This window comes from Coccinella septempunctata, chromosome 1, assembly GCF_907165205.1.
Source record: "Coccinella septempunctata chromosome 1, icCocSept1.1, whole genome shotgun sequence".
NCBI lineage: Eukaryota > Metazoa > Arthropoda > Insecta > Coleoptera > Coccinellidae > Coccinella > Coccinella septempunctata.
In genome coordinates this window covers 61,610,169-61,630,336 of record NC_058189.1, presented here as the reverse complement: position 1 = coordinate 61,630,336, position 20,168 = coordinate 61,610,169, and the positions used below count along the sequence as shown (strand labels likewise).

The 20,168-nt window shown below is 33.2% G+C and overlaps 3 protein-coding genes and 1 long non-coding RNA gene across 10 annotated transcripts in view; 2 read left to right on the top strand and 2 right to left on the bottom strand.

The window, feature by feature from the left end:
* The window catches only part of LOC123309063 (protein tramtrack, alpha isoform), a 592,303-nt gene that overhangs the window by 446,840 nt on the left and 125,295 nt on the right, over window positions 1-20,168 (top strand). The window lies entirely within an intron of this gene.
* The window catches only part of LOC123309087 (longitudinals lacking protein, isoforms A/B/D/L), a 286,345-nt gene that overhangs the window by 197,465 nt on the left and 68,712 nt on the right, over window positions 1-20,168 (bottom strand). The window lies entirely within an intron of this gene.
* Window positions 9,409-11,135, bottom strand: LOC123309230. Its single transcript, XR_006537249.1, has 3 exons — window positions 11,030-11,135; window positions 10,887-10,987; window positions 9,409-9,546 (listed from the first exon to the last, which is right to left on the bottom strand). It is a non-coding gene; the product is annotated as an uncharacterized LOC123309230 (long non-coding RNA).
* Window positions 11,122-12,037, top strand: LOC123309161. The gene is made up of 2 exons (XM_044892132.1): window positions 11,122-11,376; window positions 11,814-12,037. The coding sequence occupies exons 1-2, from the start codon at window positions 11,265-11,267 to the stop codon at window positions 12,017-12,019; spliced, it is 318 nt and encodes a 105-aa protein (XP_044748067.1). The 5' UTR covers window positions 11,122-11,264; the 3' UTR covers window positions 12,020-12,037.

The window sequence follows — 20,168 nt, the reverse complement described above, 5'->3', positions numbered from 1 at the left end:
AGGTGTGCAGAAGAAACGAAACACATGTTTCTCTTTTCTTTGATTTACTGTCTTTGAAATAACTTTAACAAATACAGATTGAGATTTAAAAGCAGTGAAACATTATAAAACGCGTAGACTTAACTTAATCCGTGCAATATTACTTTAAGACATCTGAAAAAACACTGAATTAATTTAAAAGACTTACTTCAGTCTACCGAACTCAATCTGTGCTGTATTCAATTGTCTTGAAATTATACATTTTTCAGAAACTTTTAACCTAATGAAAAAAAATGTCGAATTCTATGAATCGTTACTGCTTTTATTTTTTGTATTTATATATCGTTATTTATTGTTTACAGAGCCCTGATGCCAATCATCGAACTGTTTTTCAGTTTCACAGACTCCAATTCCTAAAAACTAAATTCAATCGAGAATAATCAAAATCAACCTAGATGTGTGAAGATTTTATCAATTTACCCAAAGAAACTTCTTCATCGTTCATCAATGACGCCTATATAAAAAAAACGAATGAATATCACATAAAGTAATATATAAGGAGATATTATATTCAGCCACATTTGCCACTATTCAATGCGTTTTATACGCATTAACAAAAGCTCACTTTTCACTTTTAATACTGTGATGTAGCTTCCAACTCTGTTACCAATAACTTAGAAATGCACCTCTACTAAATACACTAACTATACTCACTACACACTATGCTAACAGCCAGTTTCATAATCCATTTAGAAAATAAAGGAACAGAATTGATTATAAAACTCGCTGTCTTCCCAATATTCGTCAGTATAAAAAAAAATTAATGATCTAGGTCAAGTCAAATAATAGCTAGGTGTTGGAGTAGCTGAAGGCTGAACTTATATGAAAATGTTCTTGATGAGGACGAAACAATGAATATTTTTGAAGAAATACCCAAATGATTGATTCGCTGATTAACTCATCGGCGGATGATTTAAAAAGTGCAAAGAATAGGAATTTCGTTTTCAGCTTATGCACAATGCATAAAATTGTTTCATCAGGTTTTCATAGATCAATAAATGAGATAAGCAGACTAGAATACCTTTATTTCGTTTTATTAAGATTCACTCAAATTCGAAGTTAAGCATACTTGAACATTGTGAACGTTTCATCGAGAAATCACAAAGACTGATTGTGAATTCTTCTAACATGAGCTTTCAAATTTGATTTGAACTTGGCTCGGTAGGAGCACTCTGAAACAGGGCATTTGAATTGTGGTTCTTTAAAACAATCGTATTTCTGGTGACATCGCAGGCCGCCCAAATACCTGTAAGTTTTTTGACATGCCTCGCAGGTGAATTTGGCTGAAAAGTAACCAAAATATTAGGTGATATAATCAGTCGAATATGTGGTAAACTTGCAGAAGCTCTAACGGTTCATTAGTTATGATAATGAACCGAAAATAGCTTCGTACATTCAATTTCATGCCTTCAGTTTCGGACGTAACAAATCAAACAGTGAAATAAGACAATTCTGATTACTTTATTGGGAAAGCAACATGGATTGGTTGTGCATCCTCTTTAAATGAGATTTCAAATTCGATTTGAACTTTGCTCGATAGGAACACCCTGACACGGGGCATTCCAACTGTGGCTCTTTGAAGCAATCGTACTTCTGATGTGCTCTCATATTCCCCAGATATTTGTAAGTTTTATTGCAAGCCGGGCAGGTGAATTTAGCTGAAAAGCGTCCAAAATATTAGTGAGTTCACTTCCAGATCAATCGATTCAACTTTGAGCAGATTATCAAACTACAAATGCACTAGCGGGTTCTATTTTATTGGCTTTTCATGATTTATACTCCTTGAAGTAGTATATTTTCAAAGAACACTCCAATAGTGACATAGTATGGTTGGAAAAACCTGAATTTTGAAGTGTCTTGAAACTATCATATGTGGGTATTCATTGATTCTTCAAAAGCAAAAATTGGACGCAAAGGGCTAAGGCCTTCACAGGAACTGCTGGACAAAGAAAAAAATCTTTTAGAAATGATTTTTTATTCCTGTTTCTAGTATAACTATCTCACATATTCCCTTCCTTTGTCAACTCTCAATAAGATCCTTTCAAATGTATACATTCATGGAAATACACTGGGGAATTCTGTGGTTTTCGTTGAACATTCAGGTAAGTGAATCTTAGCGATATGTTGCTTCAAATTTCCCTTAGTTTTCGATCTGTACAGACATTTTTCGAAAGGACAACGGAACTGGGGTTCCTTAAAACATTCGAACTTCTGGTGAGATCTCAGATTACGTTGATATTTGTACGATCTAGAGCAGACTTCACATTTGAAGAATTTTCCTGAAAATGAAACTGAGTTAATGAATTGTTACTGGATTGAATGAGTAGGAAGTGGAAAATTGTCCATGTGAAAATATTTCAGCAGTTAGTTCTAGTAACAATTTTATTCCATTATCTTAGCCTACTATAGAACCAAACAAAACAGCAATATCAAAATATTTTATTACTCGACATATTCTTCTCTTAATTGGATACATTTATTACAGCGAACCTGCAACGTCTCTAGACCTTTCAAAGAAAATGTTTGTTCTTGCTTTGCAAACCAGACCACCACAGCTTTTATTACCTCCTCGTTGGAAGAAAATTTACGACCTTTTAAACTTTTTTTCAGTTGAGGAAAGATATGATAGTAGGATGGAGCCAAATCTGGTCAATAAGGGGGGTGTTCTAGTAATTCAAACCCTAAATCACGAAAGTTTTGCATGGCAACATGAGATTTGTGTGCAGGGGCGATGTCCTGCAAAAACAAAACACCTTTGGATAGCTTTCTGTGTCATTTCTCTTTAATTTTTTCCCGTAGAGTGGTCAGTAATGTCGAATAATAATCTCCGGTTATTGTCCTGACCTTATCAAAAAAATCAATCATGATTACTCCATGGCAATCCCAAAAAACTAAAGCAAGAACTTTTCCAGCAGATTTTTGGACACGAAACTTCTTAGCTCTTGGAAAACCAGAGTGTCGCCATTCCATCGATTGTTGCTTTGTTTCTGGATCGTCGAAATTTACCCGAGTCTCATCCATAGTAACAATTCGGTTTAAGAAGTCTACATCGTTTTCAACTCTTCTACCCTTGCACGCTTTTGGTCAACATTCAAACATTTGGGGACTACTTTTTTTGACCTCAAACTTCACACTGACACTTCTATTGAGTTATTGTTCGTTGCTATGGTAACGCAATATTTTTTTTTATGCATGGAACTGGTTTGGGCTAACTAGGTATCAATACATCCTCGTAAATTAACTGGAGAAATTCTCCAAAAATGCTCGTGTCTTTAATTTGGTAAATATAGGAATCCTGTCAATTGATTTTCAATAACCCTGATTTTCTAGCAATAGAATTGAGAAATTTTTTTAACCCCTTAGGTGCAACCACATCCAAATTCCGTTTTTGGAATGTGTGAAATTTCTGGGTAATTTATAGGCAGGACGTGAGATAAAAATAACAACTTAAACTAGAAAGCATAACTGAAATGAATAGGTATTATGAAATTACCAATAGATAAACAAAAAGCAAATACATCTGCTGCAAAAATATATTTCACTCATATATCCTAAGAATATTCAACATTCTAACAAAATATACGATGTTTCTCTATGTGAAAAATACTACACTCTTTGAGAACTATCCAACTATGCAAAACAATACAATAATTTTGACCAACATTTCAAAGTAGATGGATGAACTGTCCAGGTTCCAGACCTGTGAATTTCAACAATTGTTCATATAATTATATGAATTAGCAGATTCAACTAGTCCGAGAGTTTTTTCAATATCACAATTCGTTCTTCATTCACCTCAAGGTTTGATATTCTTACGGCATCCCTTCAGTTGCTGAGCAGCGTGCATGAATGTCTACAATTGAATATTGTGCTTCTGAAGCATATGCTGCTTCAAGGAGGTTTTCGTTTTGCACTTATATTGACAGATATTCAGATCGAAGAAGCATTCGAACCTAGGGGTCTGTCCACATTCGTATTTTTGATGGGTTCTCAAATTTTTCCGATATTTGTAAGGTCGGTTGCAGCGATCACATGGGAACAGTCCAATATCTGAGGAACGTTCTTTGCGTTTTCCTGAAAATGAAGTTTTATATCAAATGCTTCAAATTTCAGATCAGAGATAATGAAAAATCAATATTTTATTCTCGAAGCATTATGAATGAAACGCTTTGATTGCACCTGAATGAAATTGGGGATATAAATGAGGAGTGCATGAATGTCCAACTACAAAAATACAGTTATGTATAAGTAGATACTATGAAATAAAATGGAGTATGAAAAGTGCTTCAAAAGAGAATGACTGACGTCTAAATGTGAGAACCCCGCTTTGTCGAGAATAGCCCAAGCTCATGGTCCATTCACATTTATAAAAGCAGTCGTTTGGCCTTCTAAATTCGACATATTTCACACATTTTTTGGTTTTGAATCAGCGCTATATCGTTCTTAGAAATTACGTATATATAATATCTCATGCATGTGCATTTACTTAACGTTTATATGAAATATAGTTATTGGCATGGAAAGTATATGGTGAGCCAAATGTAGATGGGATTGAATGGCAGCTAACCGTGAGAGCTAGGGTAATCTAGCTCCAACCCTGATTTTCAAATTATCTTCATCATTATAGCGAGTAGTGTGTCAATATAGAAGTGTTAATTTTTTAAGTAATAATTCCAAATTTGTCGTTGCAGATCTTTTCTGAGAATGAAATCCTAAACTGCCACCATATTTTTGGATCTCCCAATACAAGGAAATTCTTTGTCATCCTCTTCACTCACTATCTTCCTGATTGTGGAAATATGCAGCTAAAACTTAGTCATTTAGATTAAGATGAAACGCAATTTTTATTTACTTACATCAACTAAGCTTGATATCGTCTGATAAATCCTGGATTTCAAAATACCAGGGTTACTTTTTTCTTTTGTTTGCCAAAAGGCAAGAACATTCATCATTTTTACAGCGTATAAAAAAATTGTTACAAAAACTTAAGCAAATTATTTCATGACCAATCGTCTATTTTTATGAAAGTGAATGGACATTTGGGCTTCAACGTCCAAAGCGTAATATCCTATTAGGAATTACCTAGAAATTTCCTACTTAAGGATGTCCGATCCTTTGGGTTTAAAACGTAAGCATAAAAATCGATTCTGTGAAAACATTTCACTTGAAGAGATCGAAAAACGCGGAAAAATTCAAATGAATGAATTCCTGTGATACCATATTTTGTATGCTGTTATTGCATATCATAGAGACCATAAAAAATCGATCAATATTTGAATATAATGCGTGATCCAAGGAGGAAGAGTCTTAAAGTGTTAAAAGACAAATACAGAGTGAGTATAAAAAGTAACGAACAAAACTCATATATTCGGTATTCACTATTTTGTTGATTTTTGTAGTTTTTTTCATCAGCCCTTTTTCGATTATGGGGATGAAATTTTTACTTTTTTCGTACATTTTGTGTTCATGTTCATGACATATGCTTTGGGAGTTATTGATGTATCAGAGTAATATTGAGAGCATGCCTTTGTTGTATACCTATAGGGTAGTCCGACTTGTCCTATACATGTATTTGTCTGACAGGATTAATAAAGTATTATTATTATTATTATTATTATAGTAACACAGAAATCAGCATATTCAGAAAAAAACAATAATATCATAACATAAGATTTATTCCACATCACTTCGTATAGGTACAACACACAAATTCATATATTGATACTAAGAAAATTGCTGATTCCAAAAATCATTCGTGTTCGATTTCTCTTGCTGCAATTCAGCTATTTGCTCTGGCGTCAGATCATGAATATTCCTCAGATGGGCTACGAGGAGATACTTCCTCCTGTATTTGAAAGGACAGCAGTCAATGAAACAAGGAAATTGATGTTTGTTGTCGCACTCGAATTTCTGATGTCTCCATAGTGACCTTCTCGCCCTGTAGGACTTACCGCATTTGTTGCATTCGAAATTTTCTGAAACTAAATACGCACAATGAGATGGGGACCCAATCGGGAACAGTCGGATTTTTTTTTACCGCACTAATAGAACAATATCCTACGGTTGCATTACCAATAACTTCGCAGTCGGCTGCCAATTCTGGATAAAAAAGCACCTACCTTCACAGAGTTACGATTGGATTGATCAATACTTTTAATCGTCTTATGGGAATTAGCTCATAAAGTAAAATTCGATCATATTCAATGAAATTTTTCAAATCAGTTTTTTCCATTAAGTTGATAGGTATAGAGAAAAAAGTTGAAAGGTTTCCTCAACATTAACTACAAATATTCATATTAGGATACACAAAGAATAAGGAGAGAAATTTATCTAAAACAAAAGCGTGAAATTAATTCAAATTTTTTTCGGAAAAATATTCGAATTTACAAAAATCAAAAACGGCATTCTTCCTATGAATATTCAATCTGCAGTTATGAGCCAGAAATTAGTGTGAATACTTGTATAATTTTGTTAATATTATCATCACTTCATTGCTTTTTCCATCTACGAACCATTAATCTCAGAAATTTCACGAAAAAACAGCCTTCAATCATACCTTTGACTGCGAATTTATCGAAATTGTTCAAATAATTTCAATGCACAATTTGCATTTAATAGCTACATTATACAGGGTGTCCCAAAGTCAATGCAACAAAATTTGATCAGACAAAATTAAGAGACCCGAATTTTCCTTCCTCTTTAGGAGTTGCAGCTTCTAAAAATAGTCTTTTCTTCGAATCTCAGAATCTGTTCATTCGAAAATCAGTGATCTTGGTCAATCACTTAACAGCAACCGCGTGTTTCCTTGAAAATTGTTATACCGAAGATAAGAAACTTTTTAGTCTTCTGCAATTTCTCGATGAAAAGCAAGATTTTTGAGAAAAATAAAAAAATTTTATTAACAAGTAAAAGTTCATATGAATCTCGGAATGCATGCAATGATATTTTTGGATTTTTGTCAAAAATCTTGTGTTTCATCGAAAAATTGCAAGAGACAAGAAAGTTTATCAATTAGATCTTCACAATTTTCAAGGAATTCAAATACGGTTAATGTTCAGTGGTTCCAAAAACATCGTGGCCCAATAAAAAGTGTCTTGAGGAGGCTATCGCCAAAATAAGTAGCACTATGAGATTTCGCATATCGTGATGAGCCTCTTGTGTACCAAATTCAATGATTTTCCTATAACCGGATTCTGAGATAAAAAAAGACTACTTTTAAGGGCGAAATTGAGGGGGTCGTAACTTAGAGAAGGATGTATTAGGACTGTTTAAAGCATCAGGCGAAGAGAAACTTTTCCCGAAAAACACGCCAAGGATTCAGTGAATGAGATTTTCAACCGCAAAATATCATCTGGCTAGAAGTGACCTTGTTTCTGTTAGGAATATGGAAAAACCACTAATTGGCTTTTCGGAATTTTCCTTCTTCATCTTCGGGAAAATATTGGGAAATTCGTAGGAATATCGAAGAAAATTCTTGGCACATAATCACATTTATTCACTAGAATAGACTAGAAATACGAACTCAATTCTGGATCACAAAACACGCTAAACAATAGCCCAATCAAAATCACAATCAAATAGTTAAAATTTTCTCCATATGCTTATGGTTTATATGCAGAGTCAAACTGAACTTGCGCTTCGTTTTGTAAGAGCAATATTCACAATGGAATTTTGGCTCCTTCCCACATTCCAACTTCATATGTCGCAGCAATGTAGGCCTGTTTTTGTAAGACTTTCCGCATGCCCCACAGAAATGTCTCCTCCCTAAAACAAACAGATGAATTCATAGAAACTGGATGCAAGGATGCCAACTGACAACATCAACTCACGAGTCAACTAACAATCTTTGGTGCAAATTCATTCAGGGCTATCACAAGTCACTCCCAATCAAAATAAATACTAACGTCCAGTTTCATCATCAAATTTAAAGTCCCTTTAGTGCCATTTTTAATAGGGTTGAAGGAAGCTTTGACATTAAAGGAATTTTGAGTTTAATTGTGAAACTATCCGAAAAAATGACAGTAAAGGAAGCTTCGAGCTTAAAAGAACTAAATTTGATTGTGAGAAACTGTACGTTAGTCAGTGATTATCGTGAATTTACGATTTCACCTACAGAGCCTGAATATTTCAATAAACTTCATATTTTTGCTCCACTGAAAATAACTTTCAACTCACATATCCTCAGATAACTCACCAATCTACCAGTCTTATCACGATCTTCGAAAAAACACTTCACAAACATGCAACTTTATAAATGAAAGAAGTATAGAAATGTAATTTTCTCATTTATTTTTCAAATATAAAAATGAGATGATGGTCGTGATAAAATTATTCAAGTTCTTATATTTTTTTTTCAAAAATATTTATCACTGTTCAAATAGTTAAAATAATGGTTATTTCACAAATTACAATATTGGAAATGAAAGGTCATACATACGAAAAATTAATTTTCTTCATAATCATTCTAACGTGGTGAACAATATTGTTCAATAATATCACTCCAAAAAAACTGTTTAAACTGGAAGTTATTCATTGATAAAATAAATAAAAATCGATATTCGTTCAAATCTCACTGATTGTTATAGATATTTTATTAAAAAAATTCTAATAGTTATTTTGTGATGATCACATACTTATTGAGTTCCATAAGGGATGAATAATCAATTTTTTCCTTATTTATTGTTATTGATAATAATTAAATTTAATATGATTATAAAGTATTTTCTTTTTTATGTAAGACGGTGAAAGCAGGGTACAACTGAAATAATATCAGTTTCATTTGAGTTGTACTCACATGAAATCAAGTTATTATTGTACTCTACTCAAAAATGCATTAGTTATTCATCTCAAATGTAAAACTTCTTGTAGATATAATTCCAGTCGTTATATACCTTATTTTTATCGTCCAAACATGTTCGAAAATAAAGAAAACTTTCAAAGAGAAAATGTAACGATAAAAAGAAAATTTGCCACCCTGAAAAATTACTTTGAAAATGTACATAGATAATTATTCAAATTATAAAATATTGCTTGGTGTAGAAAAATCAGTGCGAAGGTGAAAATAAAAATAGTTCTCGAACTATTTCACCTTCAATATTACAGTAGAAATATATGATTCAAAAAAGATGGATTTCTTATTAGGAAATAAAAATTTATCGTTTTAAAACACTTTCGTTGTCCTTCGAAAACTTTGTGTGGAATTCGATAAAATAATATCCAACACGTATATTGAAAACAAAGTAAATATTATTCAAACTCCGTCGTATTGCCAATATGTCTCAAGTTCCTCCTTCGGTTTCAGCTTCATGCTGAGTTCTTTCAGATGCAACGAACGTATGTGAGCATTCAAATTATCCTTCCGCTTAGATTTGTAGGGACATCCTTCGACAAAGCATCCAAAAGTTGCTTCTTTCCCGCATTCGTACTTCAGGTGTCTACTTAAAGAGTGAGAGTATTTATAGGACTTCTGACAGGTTCCACAAGAATAAGGATGCGTTATTTCCCTACCTGAAATTGAGAACTTGTTAGTGGAACTCTCACTGAAATTCATATATTATGGAGAACCCAATTTTTCTCACTAAAAGGAAAAAGGAAAAAGGAAAAAAAATTTCAACCAATGCAAATATCATACATTTCGGTTTTCAAAACAAATCAATTGCAATATGGACTTAAATTTTATGTGGTTTATTTTATCACCCCAAAGATGAAGACTTATGAAAAAAAAATCATTTTCAAGTAGGCCTTTTTTTCAACCCACTGACATATTTCTTTCGTAAAATTATTGATATGTTTTAATTATAATTGGTTTTTCCAGGATATTATCTATAATTCTCATGCACTAAATCCCATTTTGCTTTTTTCAAATTGATTAAGTTTCTAATGAATATTTGTAAGCTTGAATATACCGGGTGGTGGGTCTTTGACTACTACAAATATTTCAACACTCGATTCTGAAGGTCAAAAGAAACACTTTTTTCTTTTGCCATTTTTCGCGATTCGGCTGGGTTTAAAAGATACAGGCTGTTGAAAAAACATAAAATATGATATTTTAAGTTTTATCTCAAAAACGGTTTCATCGAATGAAATGAATTTCTGAATATAATTTATCATTCATTTGATTAATCTTTTTCGAACACAAAATATGACCCGCGTCTTCCAGTTTTAACATTATGACCATTACGTATCATAAAATTACCAAAAATTCAAAGAACCCAGCTCTTGAAACTTGAATATTTGAACGTTTTGTAAAATAAAGGTATTTTTCATATTTTCTCGTATAATGCGTCATTGTCGAGTAATTTGATGTTGAAAAATTAAAAATTATCTATGAAATTTGATAAATTGGCTACTTTGGCTAAATACAAGTCTGCTTAACACAGATTTAGCTAGTTCTTCTGAAGGTAATTTTGTTTTTCCAGGGGTGGCACTGCTCAAATAAAAAACTTTTTATCAGGGCTGAATCGAAAAAAATGATATGGGAAAAGTGTTTCTTTCGACCTCAAGAATCTACTGTTTAAATATGTGCACGAGTCAAAGACTCACCCTGTATAAATAATTGTATTTTTTCTTCAAGAGAATTCTGTGTTTCTTCAATTTTTCGTGAGTTTTCCGAGGAGTCCACACATGGTATATGTGTGTTTTTGAAAAAAGGAATTTGAATGGGGTTGCTGCTTAGGGGTTAACGAAAATAATTCTATTTTATTACTATAGAATGGGAGTGATTAAACATCAATTGAGGGGTTTCAGCGTTCTCATTTTGAGTTGTTAGTTGAAGAAATATAAATTTGATTGGGAGACTTATGCTCAACCCTGTATAACGGGAAATATTACATATTAAATATTTCTACCACATAAATTCCTCCTGTTTCAATAAATGAAATGAGATGTTCCATCAAATGCGGAATTTTTTGATGTTGAATTTTTCCAACTCGATATTTTTCCTGCAAATCTAAATTGTATGTAAATTATACTATCAATGAATAACCACTACCCTCAACTATGATTTCTGTTCAAGAAATAAAAATATTCACTATTGTTTCGCAAACATCGGTATAATCATGTATTTCAAAATCAACATTCGTGGCATATGAATTTTCTAGGTTACAGTCGTTTTTCTGAATTGTTTACAATGCCACATGAGCATTAAGAAAATAAGGACGAGAGAAATATTCAGAATATTCGTAGATCGTATCTGAGTTGAGACTGGCATAAACACAAATCTAAAAATGTATCGATGTGGAGCAATCTCGAAAAAAAATTCTATCCTGCGTAAAAACCATAAAATTAATAGAAGAATAGATTATTGGAATCTTGCATTCGTGGAAGTACTACAAGATGGTGAGTTGCTACTATTTACCACAACAAAAATAAAGAATTCTCATGAAAATCAATAATTATACATCGTTTATTTTTAAATCTTTATCCTCATGATGTTTTCCACCTGAAGAAAGAAGTTCCACGTGGAATTTAGTATGACAACTTATATATGCTGTTACAAGAACATCTTCAGGTGCACTATTTTTAACTTTCTGTAATTATTGTCGTTGTAATAAGAAAAACATGTCAGTAGATTATTAAGAAATGTTCAATGAAAATTGTGTGTCAGTATATCCAGTTTACAGCAGAAAAACTAAAAAATATCTCAAACTGAAGCATTCACTTCCTATAGAAAATCAGTACCTATCATTTAATCATACTTTTTTCTGGGGAAAAGCTACTTTAATGGACCCTCTTCCTATAGAATTTTTCTCGATTAAATTTCATTTTCCTTTCAGCTGATAACTTGTACGAGTGTCCACAGTGCCACAAGAAAAACTCTACGAATACTTTCTCCACCCCCTATTTGAAGGTCATGAATTTTCGAATATCAATGACGATCTGTATCTATTGTGGCTACAGATTCCAACAGCAGAGTTCTCTGGGTCGTCCAAAAAACAGATTCGACTATCGTTTCTACGATGGTTCAGAAAATGTCGCATAGCATTCTGGCGAATCTGAAGATGTTCGAAATTATATGTATATGTAGTTCTCAGTTTTATTTCTATGTATCTCAAAATTTTGTGAAAATTCTAAAAACCGTCATTATGAATATTTGATTGATTCTTGCAATTTTACCTAGTGTTGCTGTATCTTTAGCTATTGTGTATGATTTATTTTTTGAAGGTATATGCTGTGAATTTTGTAATATTCTATATTATAGTTATAATATAACATTTTAAACGATTATTCTGAGCTCAAACTTCCCTCAAAATCATTCCCTTGAACATAAACCTTGAAATAAACAAACAAGACCATAACGTAAAGTTTTCAGAGGTTGAAGTAAAAATAAAAATTATGAGATGAAAAATATTTATTCCTGAAACAGTTGTAAATATCGCTAACAATTCCATATTTGGCACATTATTTGGCAAATGTTCCCTGTGTATTAGCACTTTTTCCATTTTGTCCACAGCAGACGAACAAAATTAGTCATTTATTGCTTCTTTGAGGAGAGTGAAGATTATGTTTCGTCAATACTATAAAGGGTTGTTGGACTTTCAGAAAGAGTTTATATTATGCATCTGTCGAAGATGGGCATTCAAAGTGTATTTTTGGTAAAACTTCCTGGTACAGGCTTGGCACTTGAAGGATGGTTCTTTTCCACATTCGTACTTGATATGGCTCGAAAGGTGCCTTTTATGCTTGTAACTCTTGCTACATCCTCTACAAAAGTATCTACCATACCAAGAATCTCTCGACTCGGGTTTCCCTGGAAATAAAAGAATTAGAATATGCCATGTTCATCCTAGTAACTGTAGCTCAATTTGTCTGGATATATCCATTTTCCAATTCAAAAGTTAAATTTGTATATCCTGGAAGCGTCACAGTGGGTAATTCATAATCTTAAACAGTGAGAATTATCTGATTTCTCAGGGATGTAACAGAAAATTGTTTTTGTGTAACTTTATCTTCTGCCACGTGTCATTTTGAGGAGGACATACCTTCCTATAATAAAGAGGGTTCCTTAAACCACCTGGACCATGTGAAAGATGGGTAGAAAATTGATTCCATAGGCGTACGAAGTTCAGAACGCTTCGCTCGGCAATGAATTTTCCCTTGCAATTGGGAATTCTTGAATAAATTACTCATTCGACTTACGCGAAATATTTCTATAACTATTTAATTGATTTGTTCAGAAAACTGATAAGAACTGCAAGAAGCTCAACATTCCACAATAGGGAATACTCCTTCTGACGAATATGATGTATTTTTTATGGAATATCTTTGAAACATCACATTTTGAAATAACCATTTCAACCGTTTCCCAAAAAAGAAAATTTTAAGCACTTAAAAATGAAAAATAAAAATGGGTATTTAAAGTTTAAAGCGTTTTGTGAGAATTGCTCAAGCTGGCAACATCGACTGAAATATGCCTTGATAATAAAGGACAACAAATGTATTCTCTTGATGAGATAGACAAAGATGGCTGTCTATGAAGTCTGCGACGAACGAGGAAGGTCGTAAAATTGTATGGGATTTTTATGGCCGGTTGCAGTTGAAGCTCGCCACTAGGTACGCGCCTGTAGATCAACAAGCTAATGGGACATTGGTCTTTTCATTGTCTTGTATGCGCTGTTGCCAAATCGTAAACTCCGCACAAAGCGATTTCAATTTTAAAACCCCATATTTGAAGGATGATTTTGAATAGTTTCCGCGGTGTATGTGAAAAAATAATGAATGAAACTCATACTTATTCAGTTTAAACTTGCATATGCAGTGATAACCCAAATTGAGGAGAATTCCCCATTGCGTTTAGTCAGAATTGCATCCAGCATTCAACATCATTTATATACATAAACTTTTTAGGGTTTTCACTCCCAATCTCTGAAACAAAATCAACTTTTCTATGCAGTCTCTGTTTCTGTGTGTTGACAATTAATGTCAAACAAAAGCCACAATTCAGAAGATTTTCAAAAATAAATTTTTCGTCTGATGAAGGAGTCTGATATAGACTCCGAAACGTTACAACTTAGAATTATAATTTCAACGTTATTTATTTTCAGTTCATTGTCAGGCAACAATTTTTTCTAGTTAATTTGCTCCTGACAAATTAGTGCAAGAATTTTCGCAGGAGCAAATCGTTGATTTCATTTTTAATTGATTTTGTTTCAGAGATTGGTAGTGAAAACCCTAAAAAGTTTATGAAGAGATGCAGAATCCTCCCAGAATAAATTTCAATCGATATCATTTATATAGGTTGAGTCTTTGACTCGTACTAATATTTTAACAGTAGATTATTGAGGTTAAAAGAAACACTTTTTCTTTTCATATAAAACAATATCAAAAACGTTTCAGAGGCTGAAGTGAAAATAAAAACTATGAAATGAAAAATATTTATTCCTGAAACAGTTGTAAATATCGCTAACAATTTGTGCCGTATTTGGCACATTATTTGACAAATGTTCCCTGTGTATTAGCACATTTTCCATTTTGTTCCCAGCAGACAAACAAAATGAGTCATTTATTGCTTCATTGAAGATTACATTTCGTCAATAATAAGAATGGACTTTCAGAAAGAGTTTATATTATGCATCTGTCGAAGATGGGCATTCAAAGTGTGTTTTTGGTAAAACTTAATGGTACCGGAATGGAGGTTCTTTCCCACATTCGAACTTGATATGTCTCAAAAGGTGCCTTTCGCGCTTGTATCTCTTGCTACATCCTGTACAAAAATGTTTACCATGCCAAGAATCTCTCGACTCGGGTTTCCCTGGAAATAAATGAATTAGAATATGTCATATTCATCCTAGTAACTGTGACTGGATTTGTAATGACTTTGTCTGATTATATCCATTTTCCAATTCAAAAGTAAAATGGGTATATCCTGGTCACAGACCACAGTGAGTAACTCAAAATTTTAAACAGTTAGAATTATCTGATTTTTCAGGGATGTAACAGAAAATTGTTTTTGTGTAATTTTGAGGAGGACGTACCTTCCTACAATAAAAATGGTTCCTTAAACTACCCGAACTATGGGAAAGATGGGTAGAAAATATTCCATAGGCGTAGGAAGTTCTAAACACCTCGCTCGGCAATAAACTTATCTTTGCAATTGGGGAATTCTTGAAAAATCATTCAACTTACGCGAACTATTTTATTTTATTTTATTGATTTGTTCAGAAAACTGATGGGAACTGCAAAAAGATTAGCATTCCACAATTGCATCCAGGCCCTCTCTTTGAGAACATGGAGAAACATTTTTTTTAATACCGAGAAATTATTCCATTTACCTTTTCAAATATGAATGAGTTTTGAAGTAATCAACAAACACCTTACAGAATTTCAGATATAAAATTATGCCCCCACCCAAACATCATTCCTGCAACGAGGTCGATGAAATTTCGAGATTTATTACTGAAATAGTTGCCCTTCTAGAATATGCATGACATTCAGATCTAGATTATTTATCTGAAAGTTGACCTTCAAAAAATCCCAAAAAACTTGGCTCAGTTAAAAATTCGTCAAGACCGAACGATTGCACAAAGTATTTCTTTGTGCAATTAAAAAATTTAAAAAAATATTTTTTTTTTAATTTCGAAAAATGATTTTATTTGCCCCGTCAAATAAGAATAATCTTTAAAGTAGTTTTCTTCCAAATATATAGCTTATAATGAAACTATAAAGATATACATATTTATATCAACAAACATTTACAGAATTTCAAATATGAAATTATGCTCCCCCTTGCCCCCTCAAAATAATTCCTTGAACCGACACTGGCTCCTCAAGACATTAATTAGCTGGGCGTTTCCGAGCTTTTTCAGGACATTGAAGCGAAAAGATCACAACAATTTTTTATTCAAAAATATTCGTACAAAAATACATTTTCAATTGGTATACCTTCAAATAGTTAGTCTCAAGTATTATAAAAAATATATTATTAGACAATGAAATAATTACTGCATAAAAAGATCCACAAAATAATTCACTTTATTTTTTGAGAAAAAGGTACATCAAGAAGTTGATGTCAGTGTCAAATTTTAATTAAGGCAAAATTTATTTCGTTGTCTTCAGTATATTCCCATACTGAATCATCTTTCGTCTTGTAGGCATATTCCGAACTAAACTAGCTTTTGTATCGGAATCAGATGCTGATATTCCTGCTTCAGAGCTCGACAGGTGGCATAATGATGGTTCATGAGATACTTCCTTTTGAACGATCTCGAGCAACCCTTGCATTCGAACACAGCATCTAAGACGACGCCCGAATAATGAGTCTCCAAATAATGCCTTTGAGCATGGTCTTTCCTCTTGAAAGATCGGTCGCAGCCAGGAATGGGACAAGTATTGTTCAAGAACTTGACCCCTCTCAAAATCTCAGCACGGGTCAGTTTTTGGTTTCCTGAAACATAAAATCAATTGATTATGGAGAAACGGACATTTTAAATTTACTGATACTACACAATTGCTGCTGTACAACTACATCCAACTTGATATTTAAACATCGCATTACTCATCGACTAAGTCTACCTTCACTACATGATATTCAATGCACATTCGAGGATACTTTCACAATATTACAAATAAAAAGGGAAGAAATTTCAGGAGAAATAGCGAAACCATGGGAAACGAAAATAACAACCGCGTGGACTGAGCATAGCCTCTCATTTTATAGGGTAGAAATATTTTTTCCACTTTCTCACTTCACTAAACACTTTTTGACATGCCAACATGGGAGCGGAATTTTTCACCCGTATACTTTCTCGTTGTTACGCCTATGGACCTATACCGTACATAGCAGGAGGGGACGAATGTTCAGATTATTATTAGTTACCCTTACAAAGAGGGGTGAAAGTCCCTGTGGAAGAGTGCAGGTAGCCATGGTATTTCACAATATTTCTGACTAGACAACGTCTGCCAGTGTTCAACGTTCACTAGTTCATCTTGCAAAAATAGTAGTTATAATGTAATAAGACGTAAATAAATAAAATAAACATCAATATGAGAAGAACACCTGAAACGGAAAACATCTCACATGTAAGGAAAATACATAGCATCAAACAAGTGATAATATGAAGCGATAAACAGAATTTCAGTGGAGAATAAATACGCACAAATGGACCTATTATAACACTGAAACATTCATGCTAAAAAAACAGCCATAAATCATACAGTACCAAGAAAAAGTTGAAATAAAATTGCGGAAATAATTTCCGAATAAAAGTAAAACAAGAAACAAGCAGGAAGATATATTTCGAACAAAGGGATTTACATATTTATTCATGGATATTTTCATACAACTTACCGAAATGTTGACAGCATCTCTCCAATTTGTGAAAGCAAAAATAACTAGTCGCTTCATCTCACAGCGTTTAAAGTTACTCCCCAGATGACTAAGACAGAATTATGGCCTTAGGTTAGGGCCCCTGTGTCAGGTATAAGGTATGAGTTGGAGTAGTAGGGGAGAGTAAGGTTTTGGAGGGGTGGGTCACTTTATTTTGACTCATTCATTTCGTAGGATTGGAATATGGCGAAATGAATGAGAGGGTACCGGTGTACCTTTTACAACACTCTTGTAAAAAATTGGAACAATGTTTATTTCGCGATTTCAATGCGAACCTTCAATGTGAAGAAGAAAATAATAGATTATTTTAAGCGTTTCGAGATTTTCAGCTAAAATAGTAATAATAATAAAAATTGTGGGGGCAGACAAAACGTTCCATCGAAAAAGAGTATATGCTGACCATGATATCGGTCTCAATTGACTACGTCAAGGTAACACAACTCCCACTCCGATGAAAAATTATTGGAATTTGGACTTGACAGACCCTAGTTGAATACCAGTAGTAGGTTTTGAGTACTACTACACTGGAGCGCCATCTAGTAAACAACGAGATCCAATTCAATTCCTCCTCCAAATCGGAAGACAGACGGAGACGCATTGTCCTTTCCTTTCTACTGATCATAGTTATGGTCACTTCAAAATTGTACTATCCTCGGAGAATATTCGGTATATTCTACTTGTTGTCTAAGTCAATCAGATGTTTCTCAATGAAGTCTAAAACGTGCTGGTGTTAAAGAAGTTGGTTTTCTGAAATACAGTAACTCGTCTTTTGATAGACCATTAGATAACACGAAAATTCTCTATCTAATGATGTTAAACATCTTATACCGTAATCTAAGGATTTCCGTATTTTTTTCGTTATCGCGAATGGAATTTATCCATTTTCCATCGAATTATTAATACGAAATAGGGAATACTCCTTCTGACGAAAATGATGTATTTTTTATGGAATATCTTTGAAACGTCACATTTTGAAATAACCATTTCAACCGTTTCCCAAAAAGAAATTATTCTAAGGACTTAAAAATGAAAAATATGGGTGTTTAAAGTTTAAAGCGTTTTGTGAGAATTGCACAAGCTGGCAACATCGACTGAAATATGCCTTGATAATAAAAAAAAAAAATTCACTATCTTAATGAGATAGACAAAGATAGCTGTCCATGAAGTCTGCGACGAACGAGGAAGGTCGTAAAATTTTATGGGATTTTTATGGCCGGTTGCAGTTCAAGCTCGCCAGTAAGTACGCGCCTGTAGATCAACAGCTGTTATTTTATAAACAAGCTGATCGGACATTGTTTTTTTCATTGTTCTGTATGCGCTGTTGCCAAATCGTAAACTCCGCACAAAGCGATTTAAATCTTGAAACCACATATTTGAAGGATGATTTTGAATAGTTTCCGAGGTGAATTTGAAAAAATCATGAATGAAGCTCATAATTATTCAGTTTAAACTTGCATATGCAGTGATAACCCAAATTGAGTAGAATTCCCTATTGCAATAAAGCATGTTCATCAATGTCTTGTTTATTCTCGATAATACAGAAACAACATTTCATAATTTTTATCCAATAAATATCCTAGAAACTCGTTTTTGCACATTCAGCTCTCGAATTTTGATGTTTGGCCATCATATGGCGTCTCAAATTCCCCGTCCTCGTTGTCACAAATGGGCATCCTTCAATTTCACAAATAAGTAGACGACGTTTTCCACAATCGTATCTTAGGTGGATGTAGAGAGATTTTTTTTTGCTGTAATTCCTCTGACATATATGGCACGAGTAGACTAAAACGAAACAAAATCAGTATAGGGCCAGATCGAACAGTTTGAGATATGACGTCATCGGTATTTTACCAAAAACATGTCCACATAATATTTATATCAAGCTACACATACCTACCAAATATAAAACTCCTATTCCTTGTCGTTAGTAAGATATCGAATAATATCAAGTAATTCGAAAATGAAGGAATCTAACTCAACTCATTGAAATAATTCAGACAATTTAAAAATCGTGTACTTATTCGTTTATCATTTTTTTGTCAAACATTTTGCCCCATTTTTCAGAATATGTATTTCCTCACAAAACGACAAACTGATAAATATCCTCGCTGATCTTTGTTTGATACGATGCTACTCTCCTAACTCATGACAAAAAATGTTAACTAATACCTCTAGTTATTCAATTTTTAAACCCAATAAGAATGTGATATTAGGTGCGTATGTGTAACGTGATATATACCCTCTAAGGATATTCATAAAAAAATTATAGATGTTGTCATATCTGAAATTGGGACAAGTTGTATAACATATCAAATAGAGCGCAATTGGAAATAGTAATCAACCTATCCCTGCATCAACAGCCACATATTCAAAATTCGGTTGAAATCAAGCTCATTTACCTCTACCTTAACATGTACTGGATAACGTAGGAAGTGTATGGGTGTTCAATAAAACACTAAAAAAGTTGTTCGTAAAGTATCCTTTATTGAGATGACAAGGAAGTACAACATACGTCATGGAGTTCATGAATATTCCACAAAACAAATTATGCTCACAGAAAGTAAACATATCTGCAAGTAGAAAATTTTCGAAATGAAATTAAAAATAGAAACATGCTGAATTATTTCAACACAGTATTAACAAAACAGATTGCACATAAACCCCTACAATAATATACAACAAAGATTGTGAAGTGAATCGACTAAATAAAAAAAAGTTATCAACAAAAACGAAGTGAAATATTAAGCATATTTTACATCAACAATCAACAGAAATCAACGTGGGTCCTGCCGAAGTGTCTTTTCAA

What these genes read in the sequence shown, in the direction of transcription:
- LOC123309161 (XM_044892132.1), top strand. Translation starts at nt 11,265, where the DNA reads ATGTATCGATGTGGAGCAATCTCGAAAAAAAATTCTATCCTGCGTAAA. An exon ending in CGTGGAAGTACTACAAGATG is followed by an intron (nt 11,377 to 11,813) that starts GTGAGTTGCTAC and finishes TTTTCCTTTCAG; the next exon opens with CTGATAACTTGTACGAGTGT.